Source organism: Suncus etruscus, chromosome 12 (assembly GCF_024139225.1).
Source record: "Suncus etruscus isolate mSunEtr1 chromosome 12, mSunEtr1.pri.cur, whole genome shotgun sequence".
NCBI classification, from domain to species: Eukaryota; Metazoa; Chordata; class Mammalia; order Eulipotyphla; family Soricidae; genus Suncus; species Suncus etruscus.
In genome coordinates, this window is record NC_064859.1 from 61,904,264 (window position 1) to 61,929,776 (window position 25,513).

Genomic DNA, 25,513 nt, shown 5'->3' on the forward strand with positions numbered 1-25,513 from the left:
ATGAACAGATCAAGAATTTCTGATCTGGGGCCGGGCGGTGGCGCTCGAGGTAAGGTGCCTGCCTTACCTGCGCTAGCCTAGGAGATGGACCGAGGTTTGATCCCCCGGCGTCCCATATGGTCCCCCAAGCCAGGAGCGACTTCTGAGCGCATAGCCAGGAGTAACCCCTGAGCGTCACCGGGTGTGGCCCAAAAACCAAAAAAAAAAAAAAAAAAAAAAGAATTTCTGATCTGAAGGCCAGAGAGATAGCACAGCGGTGGGCGTTTGCTTGCATGCGACCGACCCCGGAGGGACCTGATTCAATTCCCCACATCCCATATAGTACCCCAGCCTGCCAAGGGTGATTTCTGAGTGCAGAGCCAAGAGTGACCCGAGTGCCGCTGGGTGTGGCCCAAAAACCAATCAATCAATCAATCAATAAAGTTAAAAAATTAAAAAAAAAAAGGGAAATGTCATGCAGTAAGATCAAAGAAGGAACTCATACAAATGAAACCCCTAAGACTCACAGGATATCCTTTAGGTGAGATTCTGCAAACCATAAGAGAATGGTTTGCAGAAAGGGACAGCATTAAAAAGCTGAATGAAGGGGCCGGGCGGTGGCGCTGGAGGTAAGGTGCCTGCCTTGCCTGCGCAAGCCTAGGACGGACCGCGGTTCGATCCCCCGGCATCCCATATGGTCCCCCCAAGAAGCCAGGAGCAACTTCTGAGCACATAGCCAGGAGTACCCCTGAGCGTCACAGGGTGTGGCCCAAAAACCAAAAAAAAAAAAAAAAGCTGAATGAAATGAAACCTCACCAAGAATACTTTATCCAGATAAATTACCATTCAGATTATGAAGACTTCAAATTAAAGAAGGCCTTATATGAAGGAATCAAGAATTCACACTCCTAAGAAGACAGTACATCAAAATATTAAAACAACTGCTAGCAAACATTAAGGAAGGCATAGACAGTAACATAGTAAGAGTAGAAGATGTTAACACTTTTCTTTCACCACTGGGCAGATCATATAGGCAAAAACTCATCAAGGAATTAGTATCCTTAAGCAAAGGAATGGAAGACTGTAGCTATATCTAGAGCCCTTAACTACCAAAACATTGGGTACACATTTTTCTGCAGTGCACACAAAAAGCTTTCCAAGATAGATCAAATTTTTGGTCACAATAAATATTCTATCAACTATTCTCTTTGAAACTAGTCTTTCACAAGGCTTTGAAAATGGAAAGTAATTATAAAAAGAAATGGAAAAACTCAAATACTTGAAGCAAGAAAGGGTCCACATAAATAATATAACTGAAAAGCATAAGCTAGAAAAAGGCCAACAAATGAAATCAAAAGCAACAGAAAGAAGGAAATAATAAAACTTAGAGTAGAAATTAATGAAACAGAAACTAAAAAGCAATTCAAAAGATCAGTGAAATCAAGAGCTGGTTCTCTGAAAACAAAGTTGACAAACCATTATCAAGACTCACAAAGAAGAAACAAAAGAAATCCATAGTAAACCAAAAAAGAAACAGAAAGGGAAACATCACAACAAATACTACAGAAATTCAAAGAATCATCACATATTATTTAAAAGTCTTTATGTCATAAAACTAAGAACCAAGAATGGGTGAAATTTTGACTCCCAAGGTTGAATCAAAAGGAAACAGAGCAGATTAAGAGGCCAATTACAATAAGGGAGATAGAAATGTTAATTAAGTAAAAATCTCCCCCATAATAGATACCACAGAAATTCAAAGGATCACAAAGCTTACTCTGAAAAATATTTATGCCAAGAAAACAAGAGAACCTAGAAGAAAGTGGTAAATTCTTTGACTCCTATAATCTCATAAGGATGAACTAAGATGATGTGAAACACCTGAAGAAATCTATGTCTACTGAAGAAATTGTAATGATAATCAAGTCTCTCTACACATCACCCTTCAAAAAAAATTTCAGGCCCAGATGGATTCATTAGTAAATTCTTTCAAACCTTTACAGAAGATGTATCACTGATTCTTTTTCAGACTCTTTCAAGAAATTGAAGAAACAGAATTACTCCAAAACAATTTCTATGTACTAAACATTACCCTGATAACAAATCCAGAGATACCACACAAAAAGAGAAAGATAATTAACAGAACAATATCCCAGATGAACATAGACACAAAGGTATTTAACAAAATACTAGCAAATAGAATCCAATAGCTAATAAAAATCATAAGCCAGGTCCAAGTGTGATTCATTTCATGAATGCAAGGATGGTCTAACATATGTGTCATCCTAAAAAACTAAAGACTACCATAAAACTTCTAGAAACAGTAGATTTATATAGCAAAGTGGAAGGCTACAAAATTAACATGCAAAAACAATGGCATTTTTATATACAATTAATAATAGAGAATAAATAGACATTAAAAAAGCAATCCCATTCACAACAGTGTCACAGAAACTCAAGTACTTTGGAGTCAACTAAAGAGATGAAGGATTTATACAAAGAAAACTACAAGAAATAAAGCACACAAGGAAATAGACATATACCCTATTCACAGAAAGGGAGGATTAGCATAATTAAAATGGCAATACTCTCCAAACTCTTATCATGAAAAATCTTGTAACCAAAGTGCTTAAATAAAGTAATTACTATTTTTAAAAGACAGTTTTTAAATACCATTCCCAAAATAGCCAAAGCGAATTCTGGGGTGGGGAGATAAAATGTGAGACTTATCTCTCCCCAACTTCAAACTATACTATAAAGCATAAAGTTGTAGTAATCAAAACAGTGTCTTATAATAAGAACTAGGGCAGACACTCAGACCAATGGAATAAAATTGAGAGTACAGAGACAGGTAGATCCTCAGGAATATAGATAGTTAACCAACAAAGAAACAAAAATTATAAAACAAAGCAATGAAAGCATCTTCAACATGCAAAACAAAACAACAAAACAGTCACTAAAACAAAATAATAATAACAACAACAACAACAAAAAACTCTTACATAACCACCAAAGAACAAAAACCAAAACAAAACAAAACCAAAAAACTTCCTCGGAGTAATGTTTAATATGACACACAAAATTAAAACTCAAACAAGATTTAAGGGTTTAGAGTGATAGTAAAATCAATAGTCAAGTTATTTGCTTTGCATGTGGCTGACTTGGGTTTGATCACTGGCATCCATATGGTCCTGAGTTCACCAGTGATTCTTTTTTTTTTTTTTTTTTTTTTTTTTTTTTTTTTTTTTTTTGGTTTTTGGGCCACACCCGGCGATGCTCAGGGGTTACTCCTGGCTGTCTGCTCAGAAATAGCTCCTGGCAGGCATGGGGGACCATATGGGACACCGGGATTCGAACCAACCACCTTTGGTCCTGGATCGGCTGCTTGCAAGGCAAACGCTGCTGTGCTATCTCTCCGGGCCCTCACCAGTGATTCTTGAATGCAGATAAGGAATAAGTCTTAAGCACAGCCAGGTGTGGCTCAAATATTAAAAATTAAAAATTAAAAAACAAATTTAATCTCTATTAGATAGGATCTTATTTGTATGTATAGTATTTTCCCATTTTAATGTGCCTATGCAAAAAAGGAGCAATGCCACGTGGCGTTATTGGCGCATATGGGGGCCGTAAGAACAAGTCCAACAATCCCCATGACATGGTTCAATCATAAGCATTAACCTGGGGGACTCTTTCACTAAAATTCCTTGTTGAACAGCTCATAAAGAGAAGATAAAAAGTGGTTAGAATCGTCACTGTATAAGAGAATATTTAGTAAGACTTTTAGCTGTCAGAGAAAAAACACAAAATATTCTAAAGAAATACGTGTCCTTTTTATGTCTTTTGAAACAGTTTGGAGTTGTTACACAGAATGCACGGCTTTGGTCTGTGATTAGGATTGTGCAGTACTGAAGTTAAAAAGAGTGAACATTGACATAACGACCTGGCACAGGCCTCAGAAGAAAGGGCATTTTCCATTCAACCCTGAACCAGGGAAGCCATCCACGAAACATCCAAGTTTCTCGATAACATCACCTGGAAGCAATCCTCTACCACAGAAAACCCTACCACTGCTCAGACATTGACCTACTGAAAAGAGACTTCCCTTAACACTGAGAAGACTTAACAACAACAACGACCTGCTTACAGGACAGGGCTCCCTGTACTGCCTTTTAATGGTGAGGTGAAACAAGAGGACGCTCCACATCCTGACTTCAATGTAGGATATGCAGATTCTAGGATCTTTAATACAGAAACATGATACCAACAACAGAGACTGTGTAAAAAATAAAAGTGTGATGGCACTACAGACAATGCCTTGGATTGGACGATCTAGCTTGCCTGGAGCCTAGAGTTGGTCTTATGCCAGGAAACTTCAGGGTTAGGGTCTCTTTGTATTTAGGCCAAGGCTTTTCCTTTCCATGCCCCTCACATTTTGGTGGGCCTATGCAAACAACAATTGCCACTCTAACACCGTTTTTACTGTGCTCCTTTGACTCTAATCCTTAAAAAAAACACTTAAAATTTGAGGTTAACTTAAGCTAATATGCATGTACATGGAAATGTAAAAAGTACTATGCCTCTAATGTTTAAGGAGTTCATAAGTTTTATGGCTTTAGATTGCCTTGTGTGCTGTTAAGAAATATTATAATGTGTTACAATCTGGGGACTTGAGGGACAAAGTAATTGTACATGTATTCTGTTTTATTTATCTTAATGTTCTTTGGCTGAAAGTTCAAAGTTAAGATATCAGCAAGGGGACTTCTTCTGAGAATTATGAGTGATTGTCCTTCCACTGTAACTTTACCTAGTCCTCTTTCTTTGCATCTTTGTTCTCATAATTAAAAATAAAAAATTAAAAAAAACAGATTTAAAAGCTTAATATCATATATAAATCTATAACTTATATTGAGGAAAACAGACCACTGAAGAAAACATATGTTAAATATAAGTGACATTATATGACATGGGATCTACCTATCCAGGTAGATATCCAGTATCTTTAATGATTCAATGCCAATGGCTAAGCAAATGATACTACCTCAAACTAAGAAACTTCTGTTAGGGGCCGGAATGATAGCACAGTGGTAGGTCATTTGCCTTGCACACAGCTGACCCAGGACAGACCTAGGTTCAATCCCCAGCATCCCATAGGGTCCCCAGAGCCAGGAGGGATTTCACATTGTCAGGAGTAGCCCTGAGCATCACCAGATGTGGCCCAAAAACAAAAAGCAAAAAAAAGAAACTTCTGCTCTGTGAAGGAAAAAATGACCAGAATTAAAAAGCATGCTGCAAAAAAAAAAGGGGGGGGGGAGGCCAGAGATATAGCACAGCGGTGTTTGCCTTGCAAGCAGCCGACCCAGGACCTAAGGTGGTTGGTTTGAATCCTGGAGTCCCATATGGTCCCCCGTGCCTGCCAGGAGCTATTTCTGAGCAGATGGTCAAGAGTAACCCCTGAGCGCCACCGCCGGGTATGGCCCAAAAAACAAACAAAAAAAGCATGCTGCAAGACTGAAATATATGACCATATATGACCACCAGTATTCTAACAAAGGGTTAATATGCAATAAATATATATATATATATATATATATATAAAGCTGGTAAATATTAGCAAGAAAAGATCCCCGAACAACCCTATCTAAAATATGGGTAGAAGAGATTAACAGAAACTCCCTAAGACATAAAGATAAACAAAGTTATATGAAATAAATTTCTGCATCATATCAGGGAAATGCAAAACCAAAACCAAAAGATATTTCACACAAATGAGACCGACACATATCAAAAAGAACAACAACAACAAAAAAATCAGTATTGGTGTGGGTGTGGGGGAATTAGGACCCTTATTCATTGCTGGTGAGAATGCAATCTATTTAATCCATTTGGAAAACAATACAGGCACTTGCCAAAAAACTAATAATTGAGTTTCCGTATGATCTAGCAATTCCACTTCTATGTATCTACCCAGAAAAGATATCTACTCATATTCATTATAGCACTATTCACAATAGCCAAGATCTGGAAATAGCCTGTGTCCAACAACAGATAACTGGAGAAACTGTTGTACAAAGGTTCTAAGAAAAGATGAAGTCAGGGAGTTTGCTTCTAGGTAGATAAATCTAAAGAATATCATGCGAAGTGAAATTAGTCAAGAGAAAGATTCGGGATGATTTCCATCATATGTGTGATATAAAGAAGCATAGTAAGAAAAAATAACAAAGACAAGAGAGTCTGAGAATCTGTCTTCAGTAGGAAACTTACCAAGGGGTGGGTAAGACAAGACACTGGGGCATTTGTGGAGGGAAGCAGACACTCTGATGGAGGGTGTGGTGCTATAATGTTTTATGCAAGAATCCTACCAGTAGGTTAATTAATAGTAATTAATAGTATTTTAAGTCATGCCTAAAATAAATTAAAAATCTTTATCTATCCTGTTTTTAAATTAAAAAATAGGACTTCAAATATTGAAAATTTTAAATGTTATTTTCAAAAGGTAAACTTACCACTAGAGTTATTGGGTGACTGGAAATTATGTACAGCATGCTGCGAATAATAATTATCGTAAAATTCAGCTGTGTTTTGTAGAGACTCATAATCGGTGTTAAGATGCATTTCATCTGGACTCTGCAGGTGTGCAAAACCAGGAGAGGAGTGATTGTCCCTAGATACTTTCATCAGGTGTTCTGGAAAGCCTGAAAAATGGTAAGCGTCACTCATAGTTGGTGGCAAAGGTATATCTGGTTGAACAAGTACTCCAGATTGACCATGAGGGCCTACAATTCCAGATGGAGCAGGTGGCAAAGGTGGGCTCTGAGGCATTGACAAGCCAGGTGGTCCTGCACATGGATGATGTCCAGGGGAGCCTGGGTGAATCACAGAACTATTGGGTCCCTGAGACATATTAGGTCCAGGACCTGGACTTGACTCAGAACTATAGATATGCTGATTATGTGGGCTGCTTTCCTGAAATTGTGGTCCTGGTGGTGTGGCACTCTCATAAAATGCTGGTGGCCTGTAGAGAAAATAAAGAATATTTCTTAGTTCAAAGAAATGATACAAAAAGGTCCAATAAAGCATGTATTTTGTATGCTTGAGGCTCTAAGTTAAATTCAGGTACCAAATAATCAAATAATTAAATAAAAGAAACAGCTGGACAATACAACAGGTAAGGCACACAGCTGACCAGTGTTTGAGACTTGGCACTCCATATAAACATCAGAGCCCGTCAGAAAGGACCCTTGAGTGCAGAGCCAGGAGTAAAATCTGAGCACAGTTGCCACTCCCCCCCACCAAAAAAAAACACACAAAAATCCAGAAACAGAATATCACATTTCTAAAAATATACTGAATAGTTAAGTGCTTTTCTGTATTAGAATAAAATATCAAGTTTACAAAATTATTTCATATAACCGACAAAAAATACTAATCTAATCTAATATAATATAATATATAAACAGAAATATACATTCTGGACTTCATTTTAATCTGTAGTTTTCTTTTTATAACTGGATTAAGGGGAATTGGGCCACACCCTAAAATGCTGGCTCTGTGCTCAGTGATGGCTCCAGGTAGTGCTCACAGTCAGGCATTTCTGGGAATTGGGTTGCCCCCTGCAAGCTAAATGCTTTAATGCTTGTACTATCTTTTAAGCTAGGAGTCTATCGTTTCCTTAATGAACACTATCAACTGCTCTCTAGTTTATTGCTGATATACTGGTATCTTGAAAATATAGACTTAAGTAAAAAGAAGAGAATTAAGTAAAAAAAGAGTTCCCTATAAGTCTACCATCCAGAGATAAGTTTCTTCATTGGTTTTCTTCTAATTCTTTTTCTAGGGACACAAAAATCTTTTTAACAAAGTTAAATCTTTAAATTTAAAAATTTATTAAAGTTAGAATAATATAAACATGCAACTTTTATTATTATTTATAATTGATTATTGGTAGCACATAAAGACTTAGTTTTGGGTATTATCTTCTGAACATCTTACTAATTTAACTGTTATTTATAGTTTGCCAGTTAATTTTTTTTATTTATTGATAGCTGGTAGGAGAGGTTGGGATAAAGAGGAGTAGTGAAGGTACCTGTCAGGTATGTGATATCTCTAAGTTTATGTGGAATATGCTAGTTTCTGAATAAGAATTTAAGGCAGAGAAATGCCACGGTTTTAAATTTTTGACTTACTTTTTCCCAATCTTATGTGCTAAATCTACAGTAGGTTTGACAACTATCTCAAAGAGAGATGGAATTTTCTTGAAATCATCAGAGAGATCTGTCCGAAAGTCATCTTCAGGCTCAGAAAAGGGAAAGTGCTCTGGTGGGGTCGGCAGAAGTCCGACTCCAGGAGGTGGTTTGGGAAGAGGAGTTATGCCACGTTTCCTAAGTTCTTCTAACTCTCTCTCATCTTCATTTGCTTCTTCATCAGCATTCAACACCTTGAAATAATTGGCAAAGATTACTATTTCAAAACAAGTTTTCTTACATTTAATACTGTGAAAACGTCAGTAAGTTTGTCAACAAATTATAAAAATATATATAATTAATTTTGATACAGAGAAAAATTCAAAGACAAAAAGGTTGTTACTCAAGATAAATAAGCTTTCAAAGGCATAATAAGGATAAGAGTAAAATATTTCTTTTGGAGAGGTGATGCTTTTGAGCCATATCCAGTAATGTTCAGGGAATTACTTCTGGCTCTGCACTCCTAATGGTATTTGAGGGACCACATAGGATGCTGGAAATGAATCCAGGTCAACCTTAATGCAAGTCAAGTACATAGTTATCAAGTATATTATTATTATTATTATTACAATAATATATATTATTATATATAATACTATCACTCTGGACCCAAATAACATATTCTTTCTTTTCTTTTTTTTGTTTTTTGTTTTGGCCACACCCGTTTGACACTCAGGAGTTACTCCTGGCTACTTGCTCAGAAATCGCCCCTGGCTTGGGGGGACCATATGGGACGCCGGGGGATCCAACTGTGGTCCTTCCTTGGCTAGCGCTTGCAAGGCAGACACCTTACCTCTAGCATCACCTCGCTGGCCCCAAATAACATATTCTTAAGTGTTGATCCAATGCTTAGGCTTTTTTACAATACTCTATTGGGAACATAATTAGAATAAAAATTCAAACTCTTGACATTTCAGCAGAATTTTATAAAAGAATAATCTATTAAATAAGATTCAAGTTAAGTGAATCTGTGGAAAGACCTAACAAATAATCAAGGTGAAAAATGTATCACTCACTTTATCCAAAAGTTTCTTTGTTTCTTTAGTTAGATCATCATGTGAAAATTTACACTTGTCTCCTTGGTAACATTTTGCTCCAGTATGATAAAACTTGCATGGAAATTCATGTAAATAAAAATATTAAGGAACAGACCAACTAAAATCTAATTAATATTTAAGCAAAAAGACAGTTATACTGAATCAAGATTGTACCACTTTATTATACTGAATTTTTCTATATCAGTTAATTTACTTTCTGAGATGAAATATTTCAGTACTATATTAAAACATTCACAATTTGGGGCAGGAGTGGTGGCACAGGTGGTAAGGCGTTTGCCTTGCACAAGCTAACCTGGGACAGACCGGGGTTCAATCCCCCAGTGTCCCATATGGTCCCCTAAGCCAGGGGGGATTTCTGAGTGCATAGCCAGGAGTAACTCCTGAGTGTCACCGAGTGTGGCCCAAACCCCCTCCCCCAAATTCACATTTTATGTGTTTTGGTTTTTGGGTCATATCCAGCAACATTCAGGGGTTACTCCTGGCTCTATGCTCAGAAATCGCTCCTGGCAGGGTCAGGGGACCATATGAGATGCCGGGATTCAAACCACTGTCCTTCTGCATGTAAGGCAAATACCCTTCCTTCATGCTATCTCTCTGGCCCCCACATTTTATTTTTAAGAAAAATATTCTTTTAAGGAATATAAATGGTTATAATAAAAACTACAGTACTTTAATTATATGACCCCCATTACTTTCTACAATAAAATACTAGAGAAGGGCTGGAGTAGAGAAGGGCATACTAAGTAAGATGCTTGCCATGCTTGAGACTGACCCAGGTTCAATCCCCAATCTAGGGGGCACCAACTACAAATGAATTAAAAGACTAGCAGAGGGGCCAGAGTGGTGGCCCAGGCGGTAGGGCATTTGCCTTGCACACACTAACCTAGGACAGACTGGGGTTCAATCTCCTGGTGTTCCATATGGTCTCCCAGGCCAGGGGCGATTTCTGAGCACATATCTATGAATAACCCCTGAGTGCCACCTGGTGTAGACCAAAAACAACAACAACAACAACAAAAGACTAGCAGAAAGGAGGAAATAATAAAAGCTCACTCACCTATGGGTTTTAAGAAAAATAAAAGACATTTTTGTAATAATTATCAGAGACAATAGAGATGAGGACTGGAAGGTCCAGCTCATAATAGGAAGCTCACCGCAAAGAGTGATGAGAGCAGTTAGAGAAATAACTACACTGGGCCCGGAGAGATGGCACAGCGGCGTTTGCCTTGCAAGCAGACGATCCAGGACCAAAGGTGGTTGGTTCGAATCCCGGTGTCCCATATGGTCCCCCGTGCCTGCCAGGAGCTATTTCTGTGCAGACAGCCAGGAGTAACCCCTAAGCACTGCCAGGTGTGGCCCAAAAAACCAAAAAAAAAAAAAAAAGAGAAATAACTACACTGACAACTAATATAACAAAGTGAATGAATGAGGGAAGTAGAAAGTCAGTCTCAAATACAGGAGGGGGGAGGGATAGGGAGGTGGGAGATTTGGAGCATTGGTGATGGGAATGTCGCACTGGTGAAGGGGGGGTGTTATTATCTGACTGAAACCCAACTACAATCATGATTGTAATCAAATTGTATAAATAAAGACATTAATAAAAAGTAAAAGAAAAAATGTTTTTGTTTGGGGCTGGAGCAGTGGCACAAGTGGTAGGGCGTCTGCCTTGCATGCAGCTAAACTAGGGCAGATCGAAGTTTGATCCCCCGATGTCCCATATGGGCCCCCAAGCCAGGAGCAACCCCTGAGCATCACTGGGTGTCGCCCAAAAAAAGCAAATAAAAATGTTTTTGTTTTTGTTTTGGGGACATGCCCAGCAATGCTCAGAGTTTACTTCTGGCTCTACATTCAGGAACATTAATGGCAGGCTCCATATGATACGCCATGATCAAACCTGGGTCGGCATGTGCAAGGCAAATCACCTACTCACTGTGCTATCACTCTGGTCCCCTTAAAGGAACTTCAATGGTAAGATGATCCTGGCAAAAGAAAAAGAATAAAAATAAACAAATGAGACTACACAAAATTAAAGAGTTTCTGCATGGCAAAAGAAACAAGGCCTAAAACAAAAAGACAGCTAATTGAATAGGAGAAAATATTTGCATTCAACACATTAGATAAAGAATTCAGATCCAGAATATATGTTACTAACAAAGATAAAAAACAACAAAAATACAAAATCTTCACTTAAAAAAATTGAGACTGAAAATGTATAGAAACTTCCCTAAGGAATGGCCAACAGACACAAGGAAAAATAGCTCATCATCACTACTTATTAGGGAAACCCAAATTAAGACAACAATAAGATCATCTTATATTAAGAATGGCACATATAAAAAATACTAGGAACATCTATGTTGATAGGGTTCTAGTGGAGGGAACTCTAATCAATGCTGGTGGGAATGATTTCTGGCACAACCTTTACAGAAATCAGTATGGAGATTTCTTTTTTATGATTTTATTATTTTTAATATAAATCTTTAAGCACCATGATTACAAGCATGCTTGTAGTTGGGTTTCAGTTATAAACAGAATACCCCCTTCACCAGTGCAACATTCCCACCACCAAAGCCCCCCTCCTCCCCCACCCCGCCTGTATTCGCGACAGGCATTCTATTTCTCTCATTCTTTAACACTGTCATGCTAGCTGTTAGTGTAGTTATTTCCTTAACAGAGTTCACTACTCTTTGTGGTGAGCTTCAAATTGTGAGTCAGTCCTTCCATCCCTTAACTCCATTGTCTCTGGGCCTTATTACAGTAATGTCTTTAATTTTTCTTAAAAAACCATAGATGAGTGATACTATTCTGTCTCTCTCCCTCTGACTTATTTCACTAAACATAATAGATTCCATGTACATCCACATATAGGAAAATTTCATGACTTTCTCTCTCCTGATGGCTGCTTAATATTCCATTGTGTATATGTACCTCAGTTTCTTTAGCCATTCATCTGCTGAAGGGCATCTTGGTTGTTTCTAGAGTCTTGCTATTGTAAATAGAGCTGTAGTGAATATAGGTGTGAGGAAGGGATTTTTGAATTGTATTTTTGTGTTCCTACGGTATATCCCTAGGAGTGTAATAGCTGGATTATATGGGAGTTCAATTTCCAGTTTTTTGAGGAATATCCGTATTGTTTTCCATAAAGGCTGGACTAGACAGCATTCCCACCAGCAGATGAATGAGAGTTCCTTTCTCTCCACATCCCTGCCAGCACTGATTGTTCTTGTTCTTTGTGATGTGTGCCAGTCTCTGTGGTGTGAGACCACTCCTATTCAACATAGTACTGGAAGTACTTGCTATAGAGATTAGGCAAGAAAAAGATACCAAGGGCATCCAGATAGGTAAGGAAGGAAGAAGTCAAGCTCTCACTGTTTGCAGATGACATGATTGTATATTTAGAAAACCCTAAAGACTCTGCCAAAAAGCTTCTAGAAAGCATAGATTCATATAGCAAAGATTCATATAGCAGGTTACAAAATTAACACACAAAAGTCAATGGCCTTCTTATACACTAATAATGATGGAGAAGAAATGAACACTAAGAAAACAATCCCATTCACATTAGAGCCCACAAACTCAAATATCTTGGGATCAACTTAACTAAAGAGGTGAAGGACCTATACAAGAAAAACTACAAAAGCCTGCTTCAAGAAATAAAAGAGGACACAAGGAAATGGAGACACATACCCTGTTCGTGGATCGGCAGGATTAATATCATTAAAATGGCAATACTCACTAAAAAATTGTACAAATTTTATGCAATCCTCATTTTTCAAAGAAGTGGATCAAACACTCCTGAAATTCATTGGGAACAATAAACACCCACAAATAGCTAAAGCAATCCTTGTGAAAATATGGAGGCATTACTTTCCCCAATTTTAAACTGTATTACAAAGCAATAGTTATAACAGCATGGTATTGGAATAAAGCAGTGCTTCTCAATTATTTTGTCATCCCTCCGTAGGAAGAAGAAAACATTTTTGTGCCACCCCCCCCCAGAAATGTAAATAGTATCTTTATTAAAAAAAAACTCTAACCTGCAAAACAAAAATATATAAAATAATTTGAGCTGATTTTTAAATCAAAGGTGATGTCTGGATTAATGGCTACAATGAGCACATTTTGCAATGCTTTTCTTTTTTTTTTTTGGTTTTTGGGCCACACCCAGCCGTGCTCAGGGGTTACTTCTGGCTATCTGCTCAGAAATAGCTCCTGGCAGGCACGGGGGACCATATGGGACACCGGGATTCGAACCAACCACCTTTGGTCCTGGATTGGCTGCTTGCAAGGCAAACGCTGCTGTGCTATCTCTCCGGGTCCTTGCAATGCTTTTCAAAGCTGAGTCTGAAGCAGGACACAGCAACTCTCAGCTCCAGACATACAGAAACACAGGACTTAGCTTGTTATGACAGTGTTTGCAAGGTCAAACACGCCCCCCTTTACAGAGTCTCGTGCTCCCCCTGGGAGGCATGCCCCACTATTTGAGAACCACTGGAATAAAGATAAATCCTCAGATCAGTGGAATGAACTTGAGTATTCAGAGAATATTTCCCAGACATACAATGAACTAATCTTTGATAAAGGAGCAACAAATGAAAAATGGAGCAAGGAAAGCCTCTTCAAGTGGTGTAAAAAAAGCTCAGATCCCCATCTAACACCATGCACAAAGATCAAATCTAAATAGACTAAAGACTTTGATATCAGGCCTGAAACCATAAAGCATATAGAACAACACGTAGGTAAAACACTATATGACACTGAGACTAAAGGCATCTTCAATGTTTGGATCTCCAAACAAGTGGAAGCAAAGATAAACAGATGGGACTAAATTAAGCTGAGAAGCTTCTGTACCTCAAAGGAAATAGTGCCTAAGATACAAAAGCTACCAACAGAATGGGAGAAACTATTCACCCAATACCCATCAGACAAGGGGCTAATCTCCAAAAAAAAAATACAAGGTACTGACAGAACTTAAAAAACATATAACCCCTTCAAAAAATGGGGAGAAGAAATGAGCAGACACTTCCTCAAAGAAGAAATACAAATGGCCAAAAGACACATAAAAAAATGCTCCACATCACTAATCAGGGAGATGCAAATCAAAACTACAATGAGGTACCATCTCACACCACAGTATGGAGATTTCTCAGTAAACTAATAACAGCTGCCACATGACACAGCAGTGCTACTTCTGGGTACTGATCCCCGGAAAATAAAATCATTCAAATGGACTTAAGTAAATTCATTGCAACACTTAGTACAATAGCTAAAATATGAAATCAACCTAGGTGTCGAAGGATAGAAGAATGGTTTATAAAGATTCAATATATATAGACAATGGAATACTACATATAAAGAATGATGAAATCATGCTGTTTGCTGCAACATGGACAAAACTAAAAAATATGCTAAATGAAGTAAGTTTTGTTTATGACTGAAACCTTACTACAATCATGCTTGTAAGCATGGTGCTTAAAGATTTTATATATTTACATAAATATATATACTTTATATATTTACGTAAATATATATATATATAAAGAAGGGTAAACTCAGGTTGATTTCACTTATAATGTGATATATAGAGTAACTGGTTGAGGGAATGCAGTGTTTTAAAGGGGGAATGCCTAGATCACCCTTGACTCCAGTGTATAGAGGAAAAGGGTAGAGAAGATAAGAAATTTGGTAAAGAAACCAGAAGCAACTAGTAAGGGTAGGGTGGGCAGAGGACAAGGAGATTCAATTACATTGGTGGTGTACAGAAGTGGTTTAGCTAAATATTAACAATTTAAATATTTAAATATATTTAAATTACTAAAAACATAAAACCCAAACAACCACCAAACAAAAATGTGCCTATCCATATACCACAAAAGCAACAAGGGGAGAGTAAATGAACATGAAAGGAGTCTATAGTTAATCCCATGACAGTATACTTCAAGGGGGAGAAACCCTGAATCTCTTAGGCCAAGGGAATTCCTTTTCTAATGACCCCAATATTTACTGTGCCTATGCAGGAGGGAGAAAAAAAACTTTTTTATTTATCTATTTTTTGTTGAATTCTTTGTTTTGGTGTGGATATTGAAGTTGTTGTCTCCATTTTTTTATCTATTTTTTTCTTTCTTCTTTTCTTCCTTTTTGGGCTCTGTCATATTTTTTATTTCAAGACCATGGCTATTATGAGGTGCTTATCTTTATTGCTGTAGTGCTCACGGAATATTTTATATGTTATTTCTTTTTGTATTGCTGTGGTGTTTCACTTTCTTTTTCCCTTTTGTCTCTCAAACCAAGGATGAGAGCTGTTTAGAGGACTCCGCCCATTTTCGGCATATTTGATTTTTACCCCATTTTATTGCTTTTCTCTTCTTCTAACAAAACCACATAACTTGAACTATATAGTCCCACCTCCCAAATAGAGGGGGAAATAATGGAGGGTACCAAGACCAAACAGTTGTATGATGTGTAAAGCTAGACACAGAGGGGACCACTCATCCGAGCAGCCCGGGGGGGGGGGGGTGAGGGGGGGGATATGGGAGGCAGGATGGGAACAGGGGTGGAGGGAGGACAATTCAGTGATGGGAATTCCCTTGATTCAACGTTAATATGTACCTAAAATATTACTGTGAAAAATATGTAAGCCACTATAATTAAAATAAAAATTATATTTAAAAATGTGCCTATCAATATAGCTGATTGGGGGGTGCACGGGACACTGGTAGTGGGAGTGAGGCTAGAACATTCTTTTTTTTCTTTCCTTTTTTTTGAGGGGTCACACCCATTTGACGCTCAGGGGTTAGTTACTCCTGGCTATGTGCTCAGAAATCGCTCCTGGGGGAACCATATGGAATGCTGGGGGATTGAACTGTGGCCCATCCTAGGTTAGCGCTTGCAAGGTAGAAGCCTTACCTCTAGCATCACTACTCCAGCCCCGAAGCTGGAACATTCTAAGTCTAAAACTTAATTATGAATAACTGACAACTATGTAAATAATGGTTCTTTAATAAAATAACGCATTTGGAAAAATACAATAATTTGGTTAAATTAAGGATATTATGCATATAAATGCAATTCTCTCCTTTAGTACAATACCCTTGAAGATAAAATTTGCAGATCTCTTTTTTCTTTTCCAACTCTGCATCATGATCAAATTTACATTGATCTCCCTGTATAAAAGAAAGAAAGAAAAATAATTATCATGGGGTTTCATGATAGAAACAATATTCTTGTCTTTAGTCTTTAATTTATGAGTTTATAATTAAATCAATTCCAAAGAGAGTAGATATGACTATGTATAGAGAGAGAGGTAGCACAGTGTACCTCATAGTACCTCAGGACACTGCCAGGACTCCACCAGAATTTCTAAGTGTTATTACCGTGGAAACTTATTTAACATCAGCATGGGTTCTGCCAATTTAATAAAAGTTATCTACTTTATAGGCTCACTATAAATATTAAAATATTTAGTATCAGCGATCTACTAACTTGGAATACTAGTTGCCTCAATTAGCATAATTTGTTAAATAAAATCAAATTTCTGTTATCCCAAAATATTTAGCTAATATAAAATATTTCCACACATGTTTTACAAAGCCAGTTATATTATAAGGTTAAATTTACCTTTATACATCTCCCTTCCAGAAAGTATTTACAGATTTGTTTTCCTTTGTGTTCCACTGTGTGCTGATTAATAAATTCCTGAGTCATAACTTTCCATTTTTTCCCTGGTTTACTATACTGCAAGAAAAATATTTTAAATGAAACACATGAATATTAAACATTAGACAGTCAAATATTAGTCAAATGAATCTATCAAGTCATCATTAAACATGATAAATATTGAACATTCTGATGCTATTCATTTATTGGAAAGATCTATGCCCCTACTATACCACTTGTTCCTAAAGATCCTTATTTCTGGGGCTGGAGAAATAGTACAGCAAGAAGTGGCCTTCCTGATGTGTGCAGAGCCAGGAGTAACTCCTGAACATGCTGGGTGTGCACTTCCCAAAGAAATATCTATTTCTATTATAATAAGGATGTTTAATTATATTTTTAAATAAAATTATGGTAAGTATAAAAATTAACACTACTACTCCAGTTTTGACAAATGTACAATAAAGTATGTATCTTCATGTATTGGTGTAAAGACACTATTTAAAGACTTAAAAATTCTTATTGACACAAAATATTTACTTTATCAGAATTATTCCAATGAAGTATCACAAAGGGCCATAAAGATGTAGTCACAAAAATAACAGAATTACACATAGAGAAAAACAAAACGAAAACCTAGAAATTATTTTCTACATTCCAAAGAAGGAAATTAGTCAAACACATTAGTGATGAAATCACTTTACAGTCATTTAAGAATCATGGAGGGACATGATAGATAGCTCAAACAGCTGAGGGCATGTGTTTTATGTAGGAGCTCTGCATCTGATCCTAGGCCCTACATCCCTGGACACTTCCAAGAGTGGCCTCCACAAAATAAATAAAAATAATACTTAAACCATGAAATGGATAAGAAAGATATAATCTAGAGTTAAGGAGCTTGCCTTGTTACAGCCAAATGTCAGGAGCAACCCTTCAGCACATAGTTGTTGTAGGCCCAAGCACTGTGAGGTGTGGTCCAAGTCACCCCCCAATAAAGTAGAAATATAAGTAAAAATTATAGAATGGAAAGATAATTTTGAAATATAAAAATGTTCATAATATTTTACTAGATCAAAATTTTATTTCAATTTAATAATAATAATAAAGACAAAAGAAAATGCTAAAAGATTACAGTTCTACATTAATGGGGTATAACCTTCAGAGAAATCTCTAAAAAATTAGAGGTTAGTTTTATTTGTATGTATTGTGCTTTTTCTTCTTTAAGAATAAAACAAGCGGGCCCAGAGAGATAGCACAGCGGCATTTGCCTTGCAAGCAGCCTATCCAGGACCTAAGGTGGTTGGTTCGAATCCCCCGTGTCCCATATGGTCCCCTGTGCCTGCCAGGAGCTATTTCTGAGCAGACAGCCAAGAGTAACTCCTGAGCACCGCTGGGTGTGGCCCAAAAACCAAAAAAAAAAAAAAGAAAAAACAAGTAGGGCTGGAGAGATAGCATGGAGGTAAGGGCATTTGCCTTGCATGCAGAAGGATGGTGGTTCGAATCCCGGAATTCCATATGGTCCCCTGTGCCTGTCAGGAGTGATTTCTGAGTGTAGAGCCAGGAGTAACCCCTGAACACTGCTGGGTGTGACCCAACTCCCCCCCCCCCCAAAAAAAAACAACAAGCAGAAAGTATTTTTTACTTTTAAATCAAAAAAGTCTTCCATCTTCCCTTCCTCCCTCCTTTTCAGCTACCTTCCTTCCATAGAGCTATTGCTACTTTGTTGGAAATAGCTCTATGAAGTAGATTAACAAACTTCCAGTAGCATTTGGAAAAGAGAAAAACAGGGTTGGCACTCACCAAATACTACTGAGTACACTGTTTTTCTTGCCACTTCTGAGAGTCCTGATGCTCCTTACTCACTCCTGTAACTCTGGGAACCATAATGAGCTGAGGATCCAACCTTGGTCTCCTATACTAGCTAGCCCTTTGATCTATCTTCCTGGTTCATTTTAATATTTTAAATAGACAATGTTTTCTTAGGCCACTGATTTGTTCATGGCTACACCTGGTACCTGAGGACTACTTCCACTAGTGCTCAGGAATGGTACCAGAAGCTGAATCCAGGATTCCTGCAATATAAAGCAGGAGTTCTATTTTTAAATTTCACTTGATTTATTTTTTGTCATCATTCTATATTTAATATAATGAAACAATAAAACATTAAATAAGAATACATTTTAAAAATGAAAAAGACCTCCAACACATCTGGGCCAGTGCAGTGGAGGAAAATATCAGAGTTGCTTTCATTAGTTCTCTTCAGTCCCATTCAATTTTATTAGTAACAAGAAAGGTGTTTAGCCATACTGACTACATTCACAATCTCCTAATGGTAACAACATATTTTTCAAGCACCTAGAATGTACATGACTTGCACATCTTAGAAGAAAAAGAGAGAGAATATTTACTAGTTTTACTTGATTATAGTTTCACCTTTTTTTTTTTTTATTTTGCTAGGAATAAAGCACAGTATACTGAATATATACTGTGGGAAAATGTCCCACAAAAACAGTTCAAACAAGGGATAGCTAGATTTAAATTTGGTCCTTAATGCTCAGTTATAAAACATAATTTTACTGCAAGAATTCTGACAAGGGGTGGCTAAGATATAGATCAATGGGTTGGAAGCATGCTTTGCATGCTGGAGGTCCAATTTTGAATTCTGGCATTACTTATGGTTGGTCCCTTGAGCATTGTCATGAATTATTTCCAAACTCTGAGGTGAAAGAAGTGCGTGCATAATGCTATAAAGTTTGGGGAAAACGTGTAAGAATTCCAAAGCAATGGATAATTCTTGAAGTTCTTCACTGTTATAATATTTGGAATGCCCCATATTATACCTGAACCTACCAGCAGTGATTGTCAAAAATAGAGCCAGGAAGTAACCTGAGCACTGCTGCGTGTGGCTGCAAATCCTCCCCAAAAAACTTTTAGTTTCAGCACTGATGTGTAGACATCTGAAATGTGATAATGCTTGTAGGGATTCAAGATAATTTAATATTGTACTTTCATTTTACAAACTAAGTAGATTAAAGCTCACAGCAATGCTTTGCTAACTGTTCTTATGGAAGTACATTTTGTGGAAGAGGAGGCTTAGAGGGTACACCCAGTGATTCTCAGGGATCACTTCTAGTGGCACTGGGGGGCCATATGGGTTGCTAGATCTGGGTTGGTTATGTGCAAGGTAAAAAGCCCTCCTGCTGTACTATCTCTCTGGCCCCTTTTGTTTGTACTTTGTATAGAGTGTAAACAATGGACATAGAAAAGAATTTGCTTTAGATGTGTAGTACATTTTATTAATTTTTTCTTTTAAGCCACATCTGGTAATGCTCAGAGGATCATATGGGATGCTGGGCATCGAACTCTGGTCAGCTGTAAGGCCCTGGGGAGTAGTAGATTTAAAAGGTTTACCAGTAACTAATAAGATAGACAGGTAAGATACAATCACTGAGAAATTACTAATCTCTTTCCAAAGTTGCTATTGTGATACAGAAAACAATGACTGTTAACTGGTATACAGAAAATAAAGAGTTCATAATCAAGTTCATTTTAAAAATAATGGATTGAACAAAGCAAATCAGGCTTCTTTATGCCTAACTTGCTCAGTCTTTAATTTATTGATACTGAGAATCTCCAAGAATAGAGGAGCATGTGCTAGATTTTATAAATTTATTTGTGCCTGATATCTTTATTTTTAAGATTATATCTATTACTAACATCCATTAATAGTATACCTAAGTAGTAAATTACTAAGAAAGCTTTGTCTTCTATCTTAAATCAAGAGAAAGGAAGCAAAATATTTTAAATTACAATTTAGTTATCCCTTTGTCTTTACTTAAGGTTTCAGTTTTTAATAACATACTCATATAATTTAATCAAATTGTACTGGAACAGGAACAAAATATTAGAACCTGAACCACTCTAATCACTACAAAGTTGAAATGTAAATGCACAAAGTTCAATTCATTTCAGTATATATTTACTTAAAATCAACTATACAGGGGGAACACAATCTAATCTGTATCTTTTCCTGGCCTGCATGCATACTAAGCTAGTAACATCATATTGCTATTTTCATCTATGGAAGATGACTCCTGTACAAGAAAAGCACTAGAGAACTAAAAAAGCATATTATTTTTGTATTCTGAAAGTATCTGGCTAATTCTGTATTTTCTGGTATATTAAACACTGGGCGCATAAGATGACCCTCTACTTTCCCTGTTAAAATATAGGGTTTGGGCTATATTCACTGATAAGAACACCTCTCTTTTAAGGCACACCAAATAAAAATTAAAAAACTTGAGAAAAAGAGTAGAACCCTCAAAGGTTAACAATGTATGTTTAATAAAGCTAGAGTTTGGAATGCCAATAATCATTTTACATTTGTCATTTTTAGTGAGTGATTGATTTTTTTAATTGTAATCTACTTTGAGAGCAGGGAGAGGGGGCTCCTCCAAGATCAGCTGGCTGGGGTATAGTCATTAATAGGACAGCTAGAGGGAGACAGAGTGCCTCCTCTGTGTCCCATAAAAGCTGAACAGAGAGGACTGAGCACCGCAAAGCGAGGCTGGATGAGATGTGGCGGCTGGATGAGATGTGGCGCTTGGTAACTCAGCTCCTCTGTGTGCCCTGAAAGATGAATCAGGACAAACAGAGGACTGAGCACTGGAAAGCCGCATACCAGCACCCAGTGGCTAGATGGGATGCAGTGCTCAGTAACTCAGCTCTTCTGTGTGTTCTGAAAGATTAATCAGGACAAACAGAGGACTGAGTGATGATGCCTGACAGCTGGATGAGGTGCGGTGGTAAAGGGGGGCAGATCACTCATCCATGAAGCTGGAGTAAGTTTCAGCATGCCGTAGTATACTGCCGTATAAGACAACCCCCAACTTTTAAGAAGTTTTTCATGGGTTAAAAGTTATCTTATGGGCCGGGCGGTGGCGCTAGAGGTTAGGTGCCTGCCTTGCCTGCGCTATCCTTGGACGGACCGCGGTTCGATCCCCCGGTGTCCCATATGGTCCCCCAAGCCAGGAGCGACTTCTGAGCGCATAGCCAGGAGTAACCCCTGAGCGTCACGGGTGTGGCCCAAAAAAAACAAACAAAAAAAAAAGTTATCTTATATTATGGAAAATATGGTAACATTTTGTTTGGGAATTATAGACAGTGGTGCCCAGGAGCTTCTCTTAGCTCCATGCTTAGGGATCACTTCCATGGGAATCTATGCAGTGCTACACATACTAACCTGGGCTTCCTGAATGTGTGCCATCCAGCCTACTGAACTATCACTCATGCCTCAAGACAACAATTTTATTTTGAGGCATTTCCAAACATACCAATTTTATTTTGAGGCTAGTGTATCTCTTTATTCGTATCTTTATAAATTAAAAGAATTATTTGTGAATATTCATTTGATCTGAGCTAGAAAATTTTCATTTATTAGGAAAGTGGCATTAAATGAGCAATGCTTTCCTTTCAACTAAACAGGTTAAAAGATGGAAAGTTCCTCTCCTCATCATATAAAACTCTCAATACCTCTTGAAAGTCATCCGTTCCTGAAAAAACATTAGGCCCTTTACTGGTTCTTCCCCCTCGGTCTTTGCGTTTGATTTTCTTCGGCAAACCACGTCCACGGCCAGTATTAAAATTTTTAGCCCTCTGTTCAATACCTAAAAAAGTTAAAATGTACTTCAAATATGACAGAAAAATAGCATACTTGTCAATCTATTAGCTTATAAAGAATAGCACATTTTACAGCCTATAATATATACTTCATTTTTCCCCATTAGATTCATTAAAATATCTACCATTTTAATTCCTAATATTGTATATTCTTTTATTCCTTCACTTTACTCCCCTCTCCTCCATTTTTGTTTATGTTACTATAGTGATAACTAGGGGCTGCACATCTATCTGGCTGTAGTGTTCAGATATTTTTAGCTTTCTGACCAATGACATTAGCTGGGGTCGCATATCAGTTTGTGGTGGTCACATATTCAGCTTATTGAGGTTTGCACTCTAGTGCTCACTCTTTTAGTTGAAGCACACATGCTATGATTTTGGGGTTGTGAGGTTAATAACATAGTGCTTCTCAGGGTTCACATTTCCTGTCCATGGTGCTTACACATCCTTTTAGATGCAATATTTCCCAGGTACCAGACCTTTTTTTTTTTTTTTTTTGGTTTTTGGGCCACACCCGGCGGTGCTCAGGGGTTACTCCTGGCTGTCTGCTTAGAAATAGCTCCTGGCAGGCACGAGGGACCATATGGGACACCGGGATTCTAACCAACCACCTTTGGTCCTGGATCGACTGCTTGCAAGGCAAACGTCGCTGTGCTATCTCTCCGGGCCCCAGACCCTTTTTCTTATGATTTACAAACATCAGGTTGTGATGTGGATGGAAAGTGCTTGAAGCACTGCAAGTCAAGTAGCAAAGCTGCTAAGTTCAAAAGAACAGCCAGGATCACACTTGGCCCACTTGGGACACCAAATTGAATGCATCATCATACACTAGTATAGCAGGTGCTCTAAGTGTTTTTCAACCATTATCTGAGTGGTTCACCCTATACCAGTTGGCCTCCAAGTTCTCTGCATGTCTTCCCATTTACACATTTTCACCAGTGGCCCCTTTGGAATATCTTAGGGGCAACAGTAATCCTGGTTGAGAAATAGCTCTAAACTACACAGATATTCCTCTATTTGTTTTCTTCAAGAATCTAAATGTTAAAAAAAAAGAAAAGAAATAAGAAAATCTGGGCTAGATATATGTAACTGGAAAAAATGTGGCCTAAAATCCCCTTTTCCACCAAAATACACACACACACACACACACACACAGAGAGAGAGAGAGAGAGACAGAGACAGAGACAGAGACATATACACAGGAAATAAGAATATACATAAGAATACATATGGTTGGGCCCGGAGAGAAAGCACAGCGGTGTTTGCCTTGCAAGCAGCCGATCCAGAACCAAAGGTAGTTGGTTTGAATCCCGGTGTCCCTTATGGTCCCCCATGCCTGCCAGGAGCTATTTCTGAGCAGACAGCCAGGAGTAACCCCTGAGCACCGCCGGGTGTGGCCCAAAAACCAGAAAAAAAGAAAAAAAGAATACATATGGTTGAGAAATAAAACCTAATTTACATTTCCAATTTCCTTAGAATATAAAATTAATAAGGTTTTTCATTACTCAGATAATTGGGGCTAGAGAGATAGTACAGTGGATAAGGAACATGCCTTGAATACAGACAACCCAGGTATAATCCCTGGCATCCCATTTAGTTCCTTGAGCACCTCCAGGACTGATTCCTGAGTGCAGAGCCAGGAGTAATATGCTCAATTGCCAGGTGTAACCCCGAAAGAAAAATAGCTAAATAATTGAGGTACCATGGCTTATAATGGTGTTAATGCTTTTAGTTTTTAGGTGTTCAATGTTACTATACCAGAATTTTGTTTTTAAGACAGTTAAAATTAAACTCACCTATATGGAAGACACTGTAGATACCAGTAATTTATAGAAAATTGAGTTTCTATTGATAATTTGGAATATATGTTATAAACAAATATAATTTATACTTTTCTTTTTAAAAACTTTGTACATAAAGGTATCTAAAAATATACAAGTTAGGGCCAAAGATATAGATGGGGTTAAAGCACTTGCCTTGCATAAGGCTGACTCTAGTTCAATCCCAGGCATAACATATGGTTCCCTGAACATTGCCAGGAGTAATTCCTGAGCATAAACACAAAGATAGGAAGCCCTCAGCACTGCTGGATAAAGGGCAAAGACAAACAAAAAGATACGCACATTATGTGTGTTGAGCTCTAGGTTCAATTTCTGATATTGAAAAAAAATCTAAATTATAAATATTATGTGATCAGCTAATAAAAGTGGTCTCTTGTTTTACTAAAGTCATACTAAATTAAGTTTCCTATTAGTTCTAATAATGACACTAAACCTATAAAATAATGTATGAAAGTTTTAATCATTAAAAACTATATAAAACTGGGGTCAAAGCGATGGCACCGTGGGTAGTGTTTGCCTTGCACACAACTGACCCAGGATGACCCGGGTTCAATCCCCTTTTGGTCCCCTGAGCCTGCCAGAAGTGATTTCTGAGCACAGAGCCAGAAGTAATCCCTAAATGCCAGTAGGTGTGGCCCAAAAAAAACAAAAAACAGAAACAAAACATATAAAATTTAGTAGGAGCATACCAATTTTAACCTCAAAGAACAGATGAGTACTTTGAGAGACTGGTATATTCATACAAATTTACTGTGTTATAACTTGGTACATCTTTGTTTTGTTGTTGTTTTTAAGTTTTTGAGTCACACTTGGTGATGCTTATGTTCTGGCTCTGCAATCAGCAATTACTCATGGAAGTGCTTGGGAGACACCATATGGGATCTGTGGATGAAACTTGGGTTAAACCAAGCACTTTACCTGCTAGACCATCACTTCAGACTCTGTACATCACCTTTATTTTATTTATTTATTTATTTATTTATTATTATTATTTTTTTTTTTGGTTTTTGGGCCACACCCGGTGATGCTCAGGGGTTACTCCTGGCTATGCGCTCAGAAGTCG

General features: G+C 37.6%; 1 protein-coding gene across 1 annotated transcript in view; it reads right to left on the reverse strand.

The window, feature by feature from the left end:
* The window catches only part of ZC3H6 (zinc finger CCCH-type containing 6), a 75,955-nt gene that overhangs the window by 10,934 nt on the left and 39,508 nt on the right, over window positions 1-25,513 (reverse strand). Inside the window, exons 5-10 of the mRNA XM_049784392.1 lie at window positions 22,463-22,596; window positions 16,895-17,011; window positions 16,327-16,440; window positions 9,236-9,343; window positions 8,163-8,413; window positions 6,483-6,991 (exon numbers count right to left, since the gene is read on the reverse strand). Coding sequence (XP_049640349.1) covers window positions 6,483-6,991; window positions 8,163-8,413; window positions 9,236-9,343; window positions 16,327-16,440; window positions 16,895-17,011; window positions 22,463-22,596 — 1,233 coding nt within the window. The remainder of the gene's footprint in view (window positions 1-6,482; window positions 6,992-8,162; window positions 8,414-9,235; window positions 9,344-16,326; window positions 16,441-16,894; window positions 17,012-22,462; window positions 22,597-25,513) is intronic.